This window comes from Colobus angolensis, unplaced genomic scaffold (genome assembly GCF_000951035.1).
Source record: "Colobus angolensis palliatus isolate OR3802 unplaced genomic scaffold, Cang.pa_1.0 Scaffold6, whole genome shotgun sequence".
Taxonomy (NCBI): domain Eukaryota; kingdom Metazoa; phylum Chordata; class Mammalia; order Primates; family Cercopithecidae; genus Colobus; species Colobus angolensis.
The window spans coordinates 7,770,033-7,783,792 of record NW_012119598.1 but is presented as its reverse complement, the minus strand read 5'-3'; the positions used below and the strand labels follow the sequence as shown (position 1 = coordinate 7,783,792).

Genomic DNA, 13,760 nt, shown 5'->3' with positions numbered 1-13,760 from the left:
ACTGGCTCTGACCCTTGCTGGGCTGGAAAGGGCACAGTGCTAACATGGTCAGAGAAGCCTGACTCCCACAAGAGCTGGTGAACTCCACACTGTCCTGAAGTCACAGAGACCCAACCGGCCAGCCACTGCCTGACCACGTGCCTGAATCACTAAAAGCAGGAGGTACATAGGGCAAGGGGTGGGACCAACCAGCTCCAACAGGTCAAGAAAATACACTCAGTTGCTAACTGGGGTTTTGTCCTTTCAATCCTCAGGGGACTTTAATACAACAAATAATGTTCTTATTCACACTCAGATCCACTAAGTCTTAAGAAAACAAAAGTAAATTAAAATTTTATTTTATTTTTGAGACAGCATCTCACTCGGTCACCCAGGCGGGAGTGCAGTGGCGCAATCTCAGTTCACTGCAACCTCTACTTCCTGGATTCATGTGATTCTCGTGCCTCAGCCTCCCCAGTAGCTGGGATTACAGGCCTGAGACACCACGCCTGGCTTTTTTTTTTTTTTTTGTATTTTAGTAGAGATGGAGTTTTTTTTATCGCTTCTCGGCCTTTTGGCTAACATCAAGTGTCGAGATGGAGTTTTGCCATGTTGGCCAGACTGGTCTCCAACTCCTGGCCTCAAGCGATCCCCTTGCCTTGGCCTCCCAAAGTACTGAGATTACAGGCATGAGCCACCGTGAGGCCCTAAAATTCTAAAAAGTCATTGAATTGATGGCTGTCTGTGCTACACAGCCTGCCTATTTAGGCAAGGCACAGATATCTGTTCTTCTGACAGCAAATGTCCTTGGAAGAAGACAGGACATCCTTTTTTTTTTTTTTTTTTTTTTTTAAAGAAAGTTGCACAATTCTGAGCTGGGGTAGAAATGCAGTGTGATAAATATGTTGTTATGGTATGGACATTCTTTAGAAGGAGTAATGGTAAAAAGGCAGCCAAAAATAGATCCATCAGTTTTGATACCTCACAGCAGAGTTAAGGTACTTATCAGGAATAACTATCACCATTAACAGCATCAGCCCTGAAAAGGGCACGTGGAATCTGTAGCCAGTAACTGAGCCTAGTACCTAAAATGGGTAGGGTGCATGCCCAAAGGCAAATTTATCAGCAATGTGATTTACAGAAATGGAAAACAAGGACACCAAAAGTCTTTTTTTTTTTAAACTTCTTAACCTTGTGGCTTAACAGTTTTGGGATTAGTTCCCCCAGTGCTCACTAACAGTCATATTTTATTCATCTGGTGACCTTAACTCTCCAGAACAAGATGAAAATCCCGAAGTCAACAAACAAGCCTTAACAGAGTGGCCCAGAGATGAAAAACCACTCAGGTGCTTCCTTGGGCTCTGTTCTCTGTCACGTAACTCCATCAAGTCTGCCACTGTGACAGCTGAAGGACATATGACCTCCTCACAATCAGCAAGAAGGGTGAATTTTTTTTTTAAAAAACTACGCTAAGCATATTTTTGAAAGGCTGCATTGGCAAATTTCAAACATCAGGAAACTCACTTCCTTAGAACCCTAGGGATCCCCCAACAATCTCAGGAAAGTGATGTGTGGTTCTGTTACGTAGAGGTGTCGGGTTCCCTCATGTTTCTAAATATCTGCTTTCCACGTAGTGGGATTAAGAAACATGGGAATCAGGACTCAAACCAAATTTAAGGAGCCACTCCATTTCCCAATCTTTACAAAAGTGGAACTAGATAAAAACAGCTGTTTATAAGAGTAAAGGACAAACTGCTTTCATGTGCTCTACCAAGTAAATCGCACATGGAATTTGACTCCGTTCCAATTCCGCTGGAATGGGATAGCCATAGAGTGGCACAACACCTATAACTGTAAATGTTGGAAGGTTTGAAATATTTAAAAAGACATGCATTCTAAATAGTATCAGAAGAAAAATTGTATTTAGTATTTGTTACACACTGAGGATTGTGGAATATCTCCCTTCATCCTCACAACAGTCTTCAAATCTATTTTCCAGATAGGGAAACCGAGTCACCACTTGCCTGAGGTCACAGAGCCGCCAGGCAGCAGGCTGGGACGGAGCCGGCTGGCTTCATTCCACTCTGCTGGGCTGTGCGTTCAGAGGACAGCTATTTGCAGATGCCCTGGCTCCTTATGTGACCCACACATCCTTAATGCCTGGACGCTGGCTCAGCTGGGAGCATTTCCTAACGCTGACACTCCCTGCTCCCTGCAACCCTCATCAGCAGAACCTGCGAAATACCTGCCGAGAAGCTGCCACTCAGCTTGGCCATTTCCTTCAGATACTGAATTCCTTCCTCATTATTGTGTTTTAATGGAGAGGCTGGCATTCCTTCTCAAAAGGGATTTCATGCTTCATTTTTCCTGTTCTGTCTCCAGAGGCCAAAAGGAGTAAGTGCAAACAACCTCCCCTCTAGAGTCTCAACCAACTCACACATTCCTCTCCCCTCAGCCCACCCTCCCCTGCCCATCTCAGGGCAGAGAACTGACATCCAACAGCTGCACTAATCTCTCCCAGTTGCTTCGAGCAACAGTGATGGCCCTGTGACAGGGCCCTGGCCAGGCAGCCGCCCCTCCCCATGCCCCAGGAACCCGCCTGGGTTGCACACAGCAACTCAATGCTCCACTCCGATTGTTCAACCAAACCAGCGTGGCGTGAAGCACTGGGCAGAGTCTGAGGGACTTCATGAAGGGTGTGTAGTGGGCACCAAAGCTGGGTGGGCCACTCCTCGCTCTGGCCCTTGGGTGGGGGGCAGGGTAGTCCTGACCAAGGCTTCTGTACCTGTCAGGTGAAGGGTGGGAGCAGTCCTCCCCTCCTGGAGGGACCTCCGTTCACAGCCCCCAGAAGTGTTTAAAATCTGTTTCTGCCTGCCCAAGCCTCAGACTCATGGACTCTTGAATACAAGATGCTGACAAATATTTTATCTTTTCCCTGTTTTTAGGATGACATTTGACAAGGATGGGATCAATAACGGGTAGATGAGGAGTCTTGGGGGTCTCTGTACGTGGTAGGCGTGCAGTGAAGGGAGGTAAACATTCCTTGGAACAGTCGAGAATGTAGGAAAAAGAAGGCATTTCCCTCTGGTGGCCCCACTACTAAGATACAGGTGGGGGTGGTCTCAGCTGCCCTCCCTACTCATGGAGCCGAGGTGCCTGCCAGAGCCCCCTTGGGCTCCCTACATACTAATTTCCAACAGAGATTTCATGTCATCACCTTGAACTCAGAGATGACCAGGGTCAATGAAGTACCAGACCCAGTTGGGCCCTGAGCCAGAGGAAATTAAGTGAAGCACCACAGCCTCTGATGTAAACAAGGAGAAGCTTTGCATCCACCAGATCCCTCTGCCTGGAATTTGAGGGAAATGTGCCCTCCTGGGCCCTGAACTCACCTCTGAACTTTGTTTTATAACCACCCAGATTGTTTTGTGCCTAGCCCGTACCCTGTCTCAAACATCACTCTTTCCTTCAAGCCTGGGCAAGTGCCTGGCACACAGTACAAACTCAATCATTTGCTGGGTACATTTTAACTGAAATGATGTTAACATTACTTATTACCCGAACTCCTTTCTTCAGGGGGCCATCTAAGATTACACAATAACTTTGGCCAAGTTTCACCCTCAGCAGTGGCTGTGCCAACAGGGTGACCATCCAGCTGCCGCCCTTGGGCCTTCACACACAAGACACAGCAAGGCATCAAAGCTGCAGCCCTCCCTGCCATAGGTGGCTTGTCTGAAACCTCTCTGTGGGCTGTTAAGCACCTGAAATGTGGCTGGTGTGGTGCAGTCAAGATGGGCTGGTGTTGTGCCACACACACCAGATTGCAAAGAGTCAGTACATGGAAGCAAGAATGTGAACCACATCACTCACAATTTTTCTGTTGATTATGTGTTGACATTATATTTTGATGATATTGGTATACTCGATGAAGCATTATTCATTTTATCTCTTTCTGTTTACTTTTTAAAACATGACTACTAGGGCCAGGCAGGGTGGCTCACACCTACAATCCTGGCACTTTGGGTGGCTAAGGTGGGGGGATCACTTGAGCCCAGGAGTTCAAGACCAGCCTGGACAACATAGGGAGACTCTGTCTCTACAGAAAATACAAAAAAACTAGCTGCATGGGGTGGCACATGCCTGTGGTTCCAGCTACTTGGGAGGCTGAGGTGGAAGGGTCACTTAAAAGCCTGGGAGGTCAAGGTGCAGTGAGTGATAATCATGCCACTGGACACCAGCCTGGGTGACAGAGCGAGATCCTCAAAATGAAATGAAATGAAATGTGGTTATTAGAAAATTTCAAGGACACGTGTGGCTCGGATTCTCCTGCTGGCCAGGCTGACCTGGATGCTCCTCCCAGCTGACTTCATTCAGAACAGGGTATGGGCAGTTGCTCTGTTCTATTCTGATGGACATTCAATGCCCAGCAACATCCTCACACAAAGGATGTCCTCTGCATAGCCGCCTGCTCTCTGAACACTCCGTCCCTCACCTCCAATTCCAAATGCCAGCTCACCAGAGCCTGACTCTGTTTCCTCCTCTGCCTTCTCTCCCTCATCTGGAGGGGGATGACTGACCATTGGTTGTGTCAGGGTGAAGCTAACACCCAACCCTCAGAGCTGGCATCTCTACAGGCAGCTTTGTATCTTCCTTCTGTTCTATGGTAACATTTCATTCATTTGAAACACAGTGGAGTGGAGGGACATGGAATCAAGATATATATGAGTTTGGATTTCCAACACTTTTTATTAAGGAACAATGGGCATGTTGCCAGTGTTGGTGGCGGGGGAAGGGAGACAAATGCAGGAGAGTGAGAAGGCAACAGCTGTTTTGAGTTACAAACCTTCAGTCTAAGCGGGTAGCATCCCACTGTGGTTCTGCTGCCTCTGGGGTTTGAAATGGAGCTGGTGTCTATTTTAGTTCTGGGTTAACAAGCTGTCTCTGCCACCAGCTACTGTCCCAGTTCACCGCCCAGCTAGTCCCTGCTGGCGCGGGCTGCCCCAGGCCTCCTCTGATAGCAGGCTATTACGGGGATCGGCAGAGCAGAGAGGAGCAAAGGGACATTAACCATGTTCTGTAATCAACTCTTTTTGGTTTCCATGCCAGCCCCACCCCACCTAGCAACAATTATAGATAGAGGCACAGGGCAGGGGTGGCCTGTGTGCCCCCACAAAGGATGCCTGGCAACCTCTTCTTACGGGCCACCCCTCAGCCACAGCTGTGGGGCCAGCAAAGTGAGAGCCTGCCCAGGGGGCCAAGTCCCTGTCAGGCTACAAAACTGTCTCAGCCAACCCCTCACCAAACACAGGGCATTATTTGTGAACAGGTGAGGAAAATCCTCTAGGTCGGCTAGCTGGACATGCGGGACTGCGGGTTCAACTTCACAGCCTGTCTACACCACCAGCCCTACCATCACTGTGGAGTAATCACTCACCAAATCCTGCCCATCCCAACCATGAAAAAAGTGATGAGCATCCACTGCAACGCCCATCTCCAACCTCTGTGCAGAGGAAGCCTGGCCTCTCCCTGGAGCAGGTCCTTGCTCAGAGGACTGCTTCAGGAGAACCTCGTCCCTCACCCAGGTCAGCATTTCAGAAGGGGACACCTGATCTGCCTCTATCGCTGCCACACACCGTGCTATGCAGGCTTGGACTGCTCAGAAATCGCTTGTGGGAGCCACATTATTTTTCCTGCAGAACAGAATTATCTAGACGGGAGTAAATGACAGTTTCTAAGGTGGTATCTGATCATAGAATAATACGAAGTGAGATACACAGAGGGGCCCAGAGACAGCCTGTATTCACTGCAGCACTGGCTCTCAAGGCTGCTGGGTAGGCACGTGAGCAGGAGCTGGGGTCCCCTGTGCTGTTTCTGCCTCTGCTCATGATTCGCTTTGGGAGGCTCAGTTGATAATGTCATCTCTGCTCACTCAGGTCCTTGATCTAGAGAACGATTTCAGTATTTGTCACCCACTACAAGTTCATATCCTGGGGATGCTGTGGACATTCCTGAACCTGTGAAGTTTCCCAAATCTCTCAGAACTAGAGGGCCTGCACAGAGAGGAGCCATATGCTTTTTCCTGGTAGACAGAATTAAACAACTGTTAAGAAGCAGGCTTTGGGGCTGGGCATGGTGGTTCATGCCTATAATCCCAGCACTTTAGGAGGCCAAGGCAGGGCAGATCACCAGAGGTCAAGAGTTTGAGACAAGCCTGGCCAAAATGGTGAAACCCCATCTCTACCAAAAACACAAAAAAATTAGCCAGGTGTGGTGGTACACACCTGTAATCCCAGCTACTTGGGAGGCTGAGGCAGGAGAATCGCTTGAACCCAGGAGGCAGAGGTTGCAGTAAGCCAAGATTGTGCCAGTGTACTCCAGCCTGGGAGACAACGCAAAACTTTTCTCAAAAACAAACAAACAAACAAAACAAAACAAAACAAAAGAAAACAAAACAAAAAAACAAGAAGGCTTTAGGAACACAAGGATTATCTGGTCCTGCCCTCCTTCAATTTGAAGGATGAGAAAACAGGTTCAGATGTAGCTGGCTGAGGTCCTGTATGAGCAGAGACAGGAGTGGGGTCTAGGCCTGACAACCAGTCTGTGCCCATCAATGATCAGGCAATTTCTTGAGACTGGGGAGTTCCGTAAAGACATTTTATAGCACTTCAACTGTTCAGCAGTTTAAATTCTTCGTAATTTCCTTTTTCCCTCACCAATGGAAAAATGTCAGGCTAATGTGATTAAGGATAATCATATTTGACCTGGCATCATGTTACTGTACAATTCGGCTTTTCCCTATAACATACGTCTTCAGCTTGCTCAGATTTTCCCATTCCTAAGTCACAGCTAAACACGTGTCTTCAAGAAGGAAATGTGGTCCATATATCAGGGATTCAGGCAAACAGATGCCCAAATTCCTGCATTCCCAAGCTGTCTTCTAAAACCCAAAGCTGCACGCGTGTATGGCCGCGCTCTGTGCTTGTGACCCTGCAGCTGTGTGTGACTTCCAGGATGGGCTACTTTCAAGTCTCTCAACACCAGCAGGGGTTCCTAAGTAGTTCTTTGTTCTTTCCAATGCTTAAAATCTCTGGCAGATAACATTTTTAAAGTGGCCATTCTCTAGGAAAAACTTCCAAATCTATCCATTCATCAAGAATACAGGACTGACTGCCTGATGAGTTATCAGAGAAGGCAGAGAAAGAAAGATGAGTCCCCTGCATTCTTCTGGGAAGTCCTGTCACTACCCATGTTTTCTGCCTGGCAAGGCTGAGGATCAGAAACACTGGAGCTGGGAAGCCCCTACAATCGAAGCTGGATGGCAGAGCAATCGCCTTTCACTTTTTTATTGAAACATATCAGGCTCCATTTTTGACCAAGTGTACTGCACTAAGTAGAACTTTCTCTTACCCCAGAATGGCTTCTCAGGTATCTGTGCTATCAGGTCTAGCTCAGTTCAAACACTTCTGAGTGCCTGTGATGCACCCGTGCTGTGCCGGGGGTATCCAACACATGGGCTGTCCCTGTTTGGGCCACATATTCATGCACTGCTAATAGTCATTTGAGTGGCAACATCTTTTGCCAAGAGAATCTATCTGTTGTCCAAGAACACCCGTAATAGCAGACTCCCCAGTGTTCAGGGGCTCACTGGTGACTACTCAAGGGGCTTTGTTGAGAGAAAGAAGGCACAGTGAACCATGTGAACACCCTGTGGATACAGCCACCCTCTGACAACTCTCAGCCAACTTCTTCCCCACACCAATACTTTCTGAACTGCCTCCCTAATGTGCACAAGTTCAATCACTGGAGCCTAGTGTGGAGTAACAGGACTTAAGAACATTGTCACATGCCAGGAGAAACAGGAATGAACAAGGTCTAGTTCACCCCTTCTCCTACCTTAGTGGGTTATCTGAATGGGTCTCCATGTGGGTCTCCAGTCCATACTTGCAAACAAACTCCTTGAAACATACTGGGCAGTGAAAGACTTCATCAGCCTTCTTCTCCAAGTCACCTGACTGCCCGTCTTCTACCATCTGAGGGAAAAGGAAAAAATGAAGTCACGAGGGAGGTCTCTCACATGGGATGGCTTCGGAAGGGAGGTCTCCCACATGGTATGGCTTCGGAAGAGAGGCCAATACTAAATTCAGAGATTTACAATAATAAAAGGCATGGGTCGCATTATCCAATCCTGATTATTAAGGACCTGACCATTCATTCATTCACACAACAAATACTCCCGGAACACTACCATTCATCCACCCACCCACCTGACAAGTACTTATGCAGCACCTGGTATCTGCCAGCACTGGTAATAAAAAAGTGAGAACAAGAGTCCCAAATGCTTTTGAAGCTTGCGTTTTAGCTAGAAAAATCAGGTAGAAAGCATGGAAACGACTGTAAAAGCTCTTCATTTCATCTCTGGGCTCAGCAAAGGGGCTCCAAAGAGGAAGTGCACACTAGCACTCTTCTCTCAGACACTCTACAGAAACAGTATGGGAAAACATAGCTTAAGAGCTTAGGATGGATGTCTGCCAAGTCTCCACACTGAGAAAATAAAGATTAGTGGTATTTCTGACAGAAGTCCCATGAGCAGGTGAATCTGCACTGGGAGCCAAGAGGACCTTTTTAGCTGGTGCTGGGTCTTCTCTCTCTGACTCGGCATCGTGACTCAGTTTCCTCTTGGAGGACAATCGCCTACGTTTCAGAGGAGATGGAGGGGCTGTGGCTGTGGCACTGTTAGGGTCCTTCTCATGGATCTTCATGTGTCTGAAAAGAACACACAATGTGATCTAACAAAGAAGTCAGTTCATTTATGTTTTTAATATTTTATATTTAGGCATTGGTACTTAAATTTTCTTTAGTTAAGAGATATGACGTATAATTTATACAGTGACTTCTATCTTTCTAAAACTCTATAATCTCCTTGAACCTCTCTTAAAGCTCTTCCAAGTGCTGTCCAAAAGTGTCGCTCAATACCTTGCTGTTCACTGGAAGACATTCATGAACTTAACTGGCATTAACAAGATGAAAACAAACTATCTGGTGACCTGACCCACTCATGCAGACAAAAAGTACTATTTTAGGACATGGAATTCTATAGAATAAAGAATTCCCAGATACTAAACTGTTCCACTAGTTCATAAACTAAGTGATAATGCTATCCTTGCCCCCAGAACCCACCTCCCATCTATCTGTTGTACACATCTCTCTTTTCTGCTTTGGAAGCATTTTGGTGGTCAAATTCGAGACATGCTAACAGAGCAAATGTCCAGAGTGCTTAAGACCTGAAAGCAGTTCCCTGTTGTTCGTAGTATTATGTGGATTTATAGATCACAAGAGTTAACTCGGACAGTGGAATGAAAAAGTTACATGCGGTAACTCTAATATCTACAGGACTAGGCTACCCATATAATAAGAAAGTATTACGTAAAATATGTGTATGTCTATTCCAAAAAGAGTCTTATGGGTTATTCAACTTAAGTGACCTTATTTTACTGAGTTCTAAAACAAACATTCTAAGAACAAGGTCCCAAGATATGCAGGAAACGAATGACATTACAAATGAATAGTGAGTTTTAATTTCCTAATTTTGCAACATAAAAATGATTTAGTTTTGCCAATGACAATCATCATGACCATCGTCATGTAACTGTGGTTGAACTGTGCCAGATTTAGGAGCATAGTCACAGCTTTTTATGAATAACTATTTTATAGGATTATCTTGCTTGAGAAATTCTCAGGAGTCGGGAAAGACAGCAAAATTTTCATGAGCTATCCTCTCACCCTTCTGAAAGAAGTTTCGCTCTCTTTTTAGCTGTACTCTCCTTTTTTGTTGCTGTTGAGACGGAGTCTTGCTCTGTGGCCCAGGCTGGAGTGCAGTGGAATGGTATTGGCTCTCAGGAGGTCACGGCTGCAGTGAGCTATGATCATGTCACTGCACTCTAGCCTGGGAGACAGAGTGAGAACCGGTCTCAAAAACAAAAAAAAAAAAAAAGAAAGAAATAGAATAATAATAAAGAATCACAAACAAACATCATTTAGTTCTTGGCCTCCTAAAGCCTTGTGAAAGTTAATGGAAACAAACAGCTTTGTTCTAAGCACCACCTCTATTCCGAAGTGATTGTGATTTGAGCATCCCTCAATATCGGCATGAGGAGCAAAAAAGAAAGGCCGGCAAGTTTTTGACACTCCAATTTTAGAAACGCTCATTTTAAAGAAAGCATCTAAGAGTTGAGAAAGTATGATAAGAGATGTAAACTAGCATCAAACTTGCCCTTTCAATAAAGTACTCAAAATGAATTTTAATTAACAAAATCCACACCCTTTTCTACAGTTGATATGAGAATATTAAAAATTAAGAGGTTGACAACTGTAAACAGTTCATGAGCCCATTTCAAGCAATATCTTTTGAATAATATGACACAATATTTATAAAAATACAAAATGATACTTAATTATTTTGTTCTTGGGATTTATGAAAGAAGCTCTTTTCATAAAGGAGGGACTGGGGCCAACACTTAGTGGGGGCCTAGTAGGAACTTCAGACAGATTATTTGCATTTTGCAGATGTGGCAGCTGACGTGCAGGGAGGCCAACCTGCCCACAGCCTCCGAGCTTGATTTGACCTATGTACGCCGACTCTGAGCTCATGCTCTTCCCCCAACCCCAACCTCTCTCTCAAGACCACGCCAGTCAGTTAACTCTGTTCTGGATCACCAGCTGCAATCTTAGGGATACAACCTGAACCTGGACACTTCCTCTCTGGTGGACTGTGGCCAAAGGTGGCACAGTTACTACCAAACTTCAACAGGAGAGTGAAGGGGGTGAGGAGCCCACAGCTCAGGCATAGAACGCTGCCACCTCCAGTTTTGCTCAAGGACTGCAGAGCCTCTGTCCTAGCCTGGAAAGCTGGGGCTGCCCTTGAACTGCATCACTCCTAGAAGCGGCAGAGCGACAAAAGCAGGCCAAGGCAGTCTGACAGACAGGGGCTCACTCCAGTTCCCCCACGGAGCCCCAGAACCCCAGGTGCAAAAGCACAAGCACCGCTCCATTCCAGGGTGAAATCCCCAGCTACCAGGCACAACATGGGAAGTTCTTGCTTTGTCCTTCAAGCCACATGATGAGCAAAAGCCACAGGTGCATTGACAACCTCAATTCAGCCCACGGGTGAACTGCAGGGTTGGAGGGGTCCGGCCAGATCTGACGACGGATGTGACGTAGTGAGAGATTCTCCCCACTGCTCTGACCCCGGCTCTGCTTCCCTGGCCTCCAACAACAGGAGTGGCAACTTGTGCTGTTCATTTCCTCCCAAAAGCTCACAGGAAGTGCAGCCAGGATCATCATGATGAGACACTAATGACCCCTTCCTCTCAAGCTGTGGCCAAAACAAATTAGGGGTGGTGGGAAAGAGAATATTCTAATCCTTAGAAGGCTTGGGTCTTTCTCTCAGGGTTGATTTCAAGGGCTAATCTGTCTAACTTCCATGCATCCTGAGAGTCAATAAATGACAAGGAGCCCATGAACTGGACGGGAGCTGGGATGGGATTCAGCCCTCTATTCTGCATAGAAAGTCCCTCTCCACAACAGACTGGAGGCATCACCGTTTAGTTCTGCTTGGACACTTCCACCACCAAGGACTTCTCCATTTTCACCGGCTGTTCTAATTGTTAAAACTATTTCCCTCACATTGAGTCAGAAATTCTGTCCTGGCTTTAACTGTCTGTCCTCAAGGGAGATGCTGTGTTATAGCATCAGTGTATGTTCTCATCCGTGTGGCAGCTCTTCCAATAGCGTAAGAGGACTACTGTGCTTCTGTAATGTGTTCTCTTTTCAAAAGCGAACAGCCCCCCTCAAGCTCTGCTTGCAAGTCTGTGGAATTATATTGGTCCTAAGTAACCTTGGAATGCTCTCCAGCGTACAGGCATCCTTCATGAAATGCTGGATCCAGATGCAAATTCAGTCTGGATGTGATCTGACAGCTCAGAGCACATGGCTGGCACTATAACCTCCAGAAGCTACATAAAGGGGGCCTGGGTGGGTTCCACTGGGTGTGTTTATACCCTCAGTTCCTACCAAGTTTGCTGTCAATCACAACCCCCATGATTACTTCATTTACTGCTATCAAACCACATCTCCTCCATTCTGCACCTGAGCAGTACATCTTTTCACCTTCCAGACTGGCAAGGGTGAGAAAGTCTTACATTAACAATATGCGGTGCTGGTGTGGTTCAGAAGACCGGTGCTCTCCCATCACTGGTGAGAGAGAGTAGAAATGAGTGACCGCCTTTCTGCAAGTGGTTGAGCACTAGAGATATGAATTTTAAATATATACGATCTTTACCTCAGTAATTCCACTCCTAGAAATCTGTCTTAAGATCTAATAACTGGGCCGGGCGCGGTGGCTCAAGCCTGTAATCACAGCACTTTGGGAGGCCGAGACAGGCGGATCACGAGGTCAGGAGATCGAGACCATCCTGGCTAACCAGGTGAAACCCCGTCTCTACTAAAAAATACAAAAAAAACTAGCCGGGCGAGGTGGCGGGCACCTGTAGTCCCAGCTACTCGGGAGGCTGAGGCAGGAGAATGGCCTCAACCTGGGAGGCGGAGCTTGCAGTGAGCTGAGATCTGGCCACTGCACTCCAGCCCAGGCAACAGAGCGAGACTCCGTCTCAGAAAAAAAAAAAAAAAAGATCTAATAACTGAACAAGTGTGCGAAGATCCATATATAAGGATTCGCGTTTCAATGGATACATTGCATAAACACTAGCAATGGCAGGAATTCCTATCAGCTGGTCTTAATATCTTAAACTGGCCACTGTGCTCCTCCTCTTGCTCTCTTACTTTCCATTTTCTATCCAGCAGTCAGACTGAGCATCTAAAACACAGGACCAATCATACCACTTCCCTGCCTAAATTCCTCTGACAGTCCCATTCTTAGAATTAAAATAAATCTGGCTTCCACCTATCTGCTAGACTTCAACAGTGGAGCACCCTGCCCTCTTCCATCCCAAGGCCCTTTCAGACAGACTAGCCCCTGTGGGTCCCTCAAACGCATCCAACTAGTTCCCACCTCCGGGACTCAGGTGCTTGCTATTTCTGTCTGGAAAACTGCACCCCCGGCCTTCCCAAGCCTGGCTCCTGCCGTCCAGGTTTCGTGCCACATGCCTCTCCTGCAAAGCCTTGCCTGAGGCCCCACACCCCACCTGTGCAGATGCTCTCATGCCCACAATTCAGTGTTCCTTCCTCCACAGCACACAGCAGTAGTTGAATATACCATGTATTTTACTCGTCTGACTGTCCCCTCACCCTCAATTGAAAGTAAGTTCCATTACAGCAAGAACCTGCTCTCTGTTGTTCTCTGCATGAGCCCTGGTGGCACACAGGTGTTGGTCAGTAAGTATCTGCTAAACTGCTGGATGGAAGAACAAACAAATAAATATTTGTTGAATTCCTGACTGGACAAATGAAGGAGGGAAGGAATGAAGTGCACGTAGAAAATGTTTGCTTCACTCAGAATATTACTATGACATTCACTCTCAGGTTCCAGGACACCTTATAACTTGCCTTGCTAGAATTTGGTGTAAGCAAACCTGACATGAGATTGTGAACAGTGCCACATTGAAGGGACTTCAATCGAAAACACTCCAACAATGAACACTGAGGACATGTGTTAATCTTTTCTTTTTGGAATTCATATGTTTGTTCATTCCAAACAATACCTACACTCATTACAGAGAGAGGTTAATGTAAAATCCAAGTATATTTCTGCTTTTCCATAAAATTCT

The 13,760-nt window shown here is 46.4% G+C and overlaps 1 protein-coding gene across 4 annotated transcripts in view; it reads right to left on the bottom strand.

Moving 5' to 3' along the window:
- RREB1 (ras responsive element binding protein 1) overlaps positions 1–13,760 on the bottom strand; it is a 160,770-nt gene that overhangs the window by 32,525 nt on the left and 114,485 nt on the right. For all 4 annotated transcript variants that reach the window (XM_011962649.1, XM_011962648.1, XM_011962651.1 and 1 more), the window contains exons 7-8: positions 8,598–8,742; positions 7,873–8,009 (exon numbers count right to left, since the gene is read on the bottom strand). In XM_011962649.1, the coding sequence (XP_011818039.1) occupies positions 7,873–8,009; positions 8,598–8,742 (282 nt within the window). The remainder of the gene's footprint in view (positions 1–7,872; positions 8,010–8,597; positions 8,743–13,760) is intronic.